The sequence below is a fragment of the Rattus rattus genome, chromosome 11, assembly GCF_011064425.1.
Source record: "Rattus rattus isolate New Zealand chromosome 11, Rrattus_CSIRO_v1, whole genome shotgun sequence".
Taxonomy (NCBI): Eukaryota; Metazoa; Chordata; class Mammalia; order Rodentia; family Muridae; genus Rattus; species Rattus rattus.
Genome location: NC_046164.1, coordinates 98,387,919 through 98,394,339, shown reverse-complemented (window position 1 = coordinate 98,394,339; position 6,421 = coordinate 98,387,919). Strand labels below are relative to the sequence as shown.

Sequence of the window (6,421 nt, the reverse complement as noted above, 5' to 3'; positions counted from 1 at the left end):
ATCTTTATATACAGATGTGAGGACAGTCAAGAATCCTAGCCCACAATGTATTTCATGAAAATCAAATCAATAATTTCTTCAATGAAGACAAAGAAACTGAACACTTTCTATGTATATGCTCTGTCTTCTTTATGCTATGATTTTTACTTATCAAAGATGGGCCCCGTGCTGGTCAAACAGGTCACACAACAAAGTTAATATTAAAAATTTTATAGGTAGTAATTCTCCCTCAAAAGAGATGCATACCTTTTTATGATGCATATTTTCAAATATTTTAAAGATTTAATTTTATTTTATGTATGCAGGTGTTTTGCCTGTATGCATGTCTATGTATCACTGTGCATTATGGTGGGTCACATGGGAAATGAACCTCTTAGCCATCTCCCAAGACCCAGAGATGTACACTTTTAAAGTGTAAATGACCTTGTTGTTGAATACAAACTTATTTGCTTTATTGGACTAAATACTAGGTTTGCAATTAAGATACATTCTAATGGTAATTTGCCAAAGTTCTTTAAGTAATTTGGGGAGAGGATTTCAAATGTCTTAATTCTTTTTTGAAAGAGCTCTGTACTTTATCTCTCTTATGGGAGTATTGGTAAAAATGATGCTGTGTTGAATCTATAAAAACACAGTTGAAATAGGTAAGAGTAACTTCCAAAAAGAGTATCCAGCTACCAAAACAAAGGAGAATGGATATGCTATCAAACTTTATAGCAAGAATAAAGAAAGGAAGAGAAAAAGAGGAAGAGAAGGAGAGAAGTAGGCAGACCAGGCCTAGAAGGTGAATTTGAAAATCTTGTCCTCACAGTTAAATCTCTGAAACAGACCTGACTGGGGTGCATCAGAAGGCATTGTGGCTACAGGAGGCTAGGCCAGTTCTGGCTAAGGAGCTACTCCATCTCTCAGCATCTCCTGTGATCCTGGAGTCTGGCAGAGCCTGGGAGAGGGTGCTCTGAGCTCAGCGCCTTCTGTTCCTTGAACTTCTGAGCTTTGAGAATAATAGTTGGATACAACAGTTTGTAAAGGTACCCTATTTTGAGTCTCCAAAATTCTAGTGAGATCACATCCTAACTGCATGAGGAAAATGTTTTTACGTTGGGAGCCAGAGTACCTAAAAAATTTAGTTTTAGGAGTAATAATAATATAGTTGCTCACTTCCAGCTTAATGTTAATGAGAGTATTAAACAATTAGTTTTGGGTCTCGGGATGCAGCTCAGCAGTAAATTGGTTGCCTAACATGCGTGAGCCTGGGTTCAAGCTCCAGCCCCATTAAAAAATGGGGAAAAAAGCCAAAACCTAAAAACCTCACTCTGAAAATATTAATAGATCTATTAATATTTCAGAAATTATTTTCCATAGCAATATTTAAATAAAAAATGCTATTTCTGAATATCTATGTGAATGCTGTCAGGTAAACAAGGAGAGCCCAAACCAAACCTCTCAATTGCATCTCTATGAAGCTAGTGTTGAATGCATGATCAAAATGTACCCTGTCTTCCACAGACAAACTGCTGAAGCTGACACACCATGTCCGCTCTCTTGGAATGGTGCCCCCTACTGTAGTACAATCCTCTACTAGTGTAGGCTTCTGGAGTAAGCAAGGTTCTTCTGAAACAGCAATTAACTGGTGATACCAAAAACACTTTGTAAAGCTAGATACTCAACTCACATAGAACAATGCTGTATAGGAAAAGTGACAAGAATTATAGCTCTGTATTGTTAGGTTACTTTCTCATAAGGGAAGTGCCTAATAATGGGCGAGAATTTTAATGAGGTCAGAGGTACAGGTAACACATTGCTATTTTCTGTTTTAACAGTAAGTTTTTTATTTAAACCACTTGCCACCAAAAAAAGTACACTGTTTGCTGTTTCAGTACTTCAAAGACACTAATTCCATATTTTTATAAAAATAACACTTCAGAAAGATCATTTTTTTCAAACACCATTTTAAAAATGTAGCCAAATTACAGCAGTTGACAGAAACAAATGCAGTCCCACAGCCAAACATTAGACTGAACTTGGGAAGTCTTGTGGAAGGGTTGGAGAAAGGATAGAGGAACCTGGAGGGAACAGGTACTCCTTCAGAATACCAACTAACCTGGATCCTTGAAGGCTCCCAGGGACCGAACCACTAGCCAAAGAGGCTGGTCCTAGGCCCACCAGCACATTTGTAACAGAGGTGCAGCTTGGTCTTTATATGGGTCCCCCAACAAGTAGAGTGGTGACTGTCCCTGACTCTGTTTCCTGTCTGTGAATCCTGCTCCTAATTGGGCTGGCACGTCTGGCCTCAGTGGCAGAGGATGTACCTAGTCCTGCAGTGACTTGAGGAAGGTTGTTTCCCCAGGAGGGACCTCCTCCTCCTCCTCAGAAATAAAGGGGAGGAGGAATTGGGAGAGGGACCATGAGAGGGTAGTGGGAGGAGAGGTGGGGCTTCAATCAGGATGTAAAGTGAATAAATAAATAAATTAGTGGGGGTTGGGGATTTAGCTCAGTGGTAGAGCGCTTGCCTAGGAAGCACAAGGCCCTGGGTTCGGTCCCCAGCTCCGAAAAAAAGAACCAAAAAAAAAAATAAATAAATAAATTAGTGGAAAGAAAGAAAATGTAGTCAATACATATCTAAAATCCCATAATACTGACTTAAAAGGTTGTCATTAGTAGGATAGTCCCTGACATCTTTTTAGCAGTTTAGTATAAAGTATTGGGACATGGGTCAGAGTATAAATTGAAATAAACTTTTACACTAAATCTTAAAATGTCAAGAAACCATGAAGCCAACCCGGATACTAATACTTCAGGTGAAAGAAAGTCTAATTGTCAAGTCTTCGGTTGATTCCAGGTTTTGCTTTGCCATGGGACTCAAACTCTTTTAAAGGTTTGTTCAGTCCGAAGAGAAAACCATTCCCTCCAGATTCTCTGGCTGTATTAAACAGAGGGGATAGGGATCTGTTTTGCCGACGTGCTGTCATATTCCTGCATCAAGTCATTGGTGGTGTAATAGTGCATGGCGATGTAGGAACTGGCGAAACCAAAAGAGTTCACTGGCTGCAGGTTTGCTGGGCTGCTCTCCTGCTGGGACGGGCTGCTGTTATAGATGCTATAGTAAGGTTCAATCCGAGTGTTGATGGGTGTCGAGCTGCTCTGCCCACAGGGGTGATGTCCAGCAGAGACTTTGGGACTTGCTACACTTTCTTTTGAATGACTTGGGCCACAAGCTTGGTCCACAAATTTCTTCTGTGGTTTTGGAGACAGCATGTAGGCAGAGTTTGTCTCGTGATGGGAGGATTTGTTTCTATTGATTTCAAGGTTCCCTTTCCCCATGGCCCGAAGTCGAGTTTTCTGTTTGCAGCAGAGGAAGCCCAGGCCAGTGTATCGCAGGCACCAGAGCACTTTCCTTCTCAGCCCAGCACTGTTCCGAGAATATATAAAAGGATTTAATCCTGACTTGAAAAATATCAGAGTAAATCCAAACAACTCAAACTGGTAAAGGATGAAGCTGCCGCTGTCAGACAGAACCACTTGCAGCAGGGAAATCCCCAGAGGAAGACAGCACACTAGAACAGACAACACGATGACCATGCAGGTGACCACAGCTTTGGAATCCTTGGCAGTAGAGAGGTTGACCGCTGATACCAGCTGGAGCCGACTGGCTGAGGGGATTGGCATCTGGTTGGCATTCTTAGTGTATCCATGAGTTTGACTGTGCTGCAGTTTGTTATAATTCTGGTTCCTATACAGAGCTGGCATGGTGCACTGGATGGGATCTCCATTTCCCTTCACAGAGGCCCCCATGAATGGCTGTGGTCTGGAAGCATCAACTGTGATCACAGGGGGGCACTTTTTGACTTGGGCATTCTTCCGAAGGGTTTGAGCAATCATGATATAAGAGACAGACACCACGGCCACACAGAAGGTAAAGTCAACAACATACAGAGACAGAATGGCTTTCCCTTCCCCGTCCATAAGACTGGACATGGGGAGACACAGGTGGGACTTACTGGTTCTCAGTGTAGCCAAGGTGGCAAGTGTAAAGCTGGTGGCCCAGAGAAGAAGGGTAAGGAGCAAGATGCAGGAAAAGGAAGCGGTGCAATTAGGCTGCTTCCCCATCACCATCCGGAGCCGGTGCAGGGCAATCACAGCTACCATCTTGAGGGACATGATGATGAAGCCTGAGCTGGTAAGGTGGAAGGTGAAGCAGAAACTATCTGGGATGCTACTGGCTGAGCTGAAGAACAGCACAAAGGTGAACATGGGGGCTGTGACCCCACAGATAAACAGATCACAGAAAGACAGGTTCAAGATCATGAAATCAAAGTTAGTTCTGAACTTTCTGAAGGCCGGGTCAAAGAAAGACAAGAAGACAATAAAATTTCCATAAGAGCCTAGACAGAAGATGATGGCAAGCAGGACCGTGCAGGTCACCAAGGTGGCTGTGTGGATAAAATCTCGAAGACCCTCCTGGAGAGAAGTGTTATTTCCTCCCTGCAGGGGAGGCGTGTATAGCAAGGTGGCATTGGGAACATTCTGAAGCGGGGCACTTGAATTCATCTTCAGAGAGGTGTCTCTTGTGTTTTAAAAACATCAGCAGGGAGAGAGTCAGGATCTCAGCTCACAGACGATGGGCATGTGCCACAGACGGCGGAGGAGGATAAGCCTGCACACACACAAACACACACCCAGAGGCAGAAACCGATTAATGAGCTAACAATTGCATTCTGTTTTACAAAATTGAAAATTTTCACCTCAATTGCTGTGAAAACCATGTTTAAAGGTCTAATACAGAAAAGGCATTGAAACCATGCACTGGAGACACACAGGGACATAACCTCTCCATTGGAAGTCAACAGTCTCTTCCTGGAAGGAGCTCCATCTGTGTGGCTCCAGAGACTGCAGCCAGGAACAGGGGGAACTGAATCCGTCTGAGGCAGAAGCTGAGCAATGGTGAAGGAAGCTTTGGTGTGGAGAAGCTAGGCGGGTGAAAGACGAGGGGCATGGAGAAGAATGAGCATGGAAATGGAGAGTAGGTCTCTGCAACAGAAGGCGGGCAAGCAAGACAATGTTTAGACACAGGGGAGTGTTGATACATAATGTGTCCCTTCAGTAACTGCTCAGAAATCACTGACAAATCTCATTTTTCTCTAGGGAGAAATCTTTATTTCCCAGCACTTATTTCCTTTACTAGTTTGAAAGTTAAGTTTTTGGCCAATTGAAAACCCTCCTTTGGAAAAGAAAATTTAATGTAGGACTACATTTGAAAGAAGAAGAAATCAAGTAATAAGGTGTCTGAGATTATATTTGTAATTTCTGAGGTGCAAAGCAACACTTTGGTGTTTTGGAGAGATAATGCAATGGTGCTGCACCTGTCTAGCTTAGAGAATGTTTTTGTATTTGCTCTCTCTCTCTCTCTCTCTCTCTCTCTCTCTCTCTCTCTCTCTCTCTCTCTCTCTCTCTCATACACACACACACACACACACACACACACACGCCCCACTATGAGAGTTAGAGACATGGCCTAGTTATTAAATGTATGTACTGCTCTTCCTCACCATCAAATTGGAGGTATAGATTCTGCATTTATTCACTAAACTTACACTTAACTACATGTGTGTCTTGCTCTAGCTGCTGAATGTACATAAGAAACACCTGGTACCTTAAAAGACTAACCTTCCTGCTTCTTTCTATCTACAATCATTTTTCTCTCTTATGCAAGGAAATCTAATATACACTCACACAAATTTTCACTGTTCCCAAAACGCCAAAGATGTGTATGGCCTGCTGTCTATCCTCTCCCAAAGAAGAATCCAGCAAGATAGATGGCATTTAGTGCTCTGCTCTTAACAACTGGAAAACACTTGCTTTTATCTAATATTGAAGGGACAACCAATGGCACTTAGGAGGTCCAGAGCCTGTGCTATCAGCTGGAGCTGGATCTCAGTGGCCTCCAGGTGCCAACCTTTTAGCTCAGGGGTTGCAGATTGGACCCAGTCAATAAGTGATTACTGCAGCTCTAAGCACCAACTAAGGACTATCTAGAACAGGTGTCTCTCAGCATTTAAACACAAGTACAGGCTTGGCAGTGAGAATCAGTCAGATCAGTTCTGGGAGAGGCATGTGACCACCCTGTCCCTCATTAAGACAGAAACAGTCTAGGTTGCTCTTGCACTGGCTGTGGACTGCAGAACACACACTATGATGAATTTCTCCACTGCAACGTGGCATTCACTTTTCTGTAAAATACATTTTTAAAACTAAGTTATATGGGAGATAAAAGTATAAATTCAGAACATTTGCTTATCAATGATTAGAGGTAAGTAATAATGGAGAGCTCTTACTATTTCTAGTTTAAGACTGCAAACCTGTTTGTGAACCCTTTTGGTATTGTTACAGTGCAAGAAGACATTTGGTTAAAAAAATGTTTCTT

At 42.5% G+C, this 6,421-nt stretch overlaps 1 protein-coding gene across 1 annotated transcript; it reads right to left on the bottom strand.

Moving 5' to 3' along the window:
* Positions 1-2,576: 2,576 nt before the first annotated feature.
* On the bottom strand, positions 2,577-4,622 carry Gpr75 (G protein-coupled receptor 75). Its single transcript, XM_032916756.1, has one exon. The coding sequence runs from the start codon at positions 4,546-4,548 to the stop codon at positions 2,926-2,928; it is 1,623 nt and encodes a 540-aa protein (XP_032772647.1). The 5' UTR covers positions 4,549-4,622; the 3' UTR covers positions 2,577-2,925.
* Positions 4,623-6,421: the final 1,799 nt, after the last annotated feature.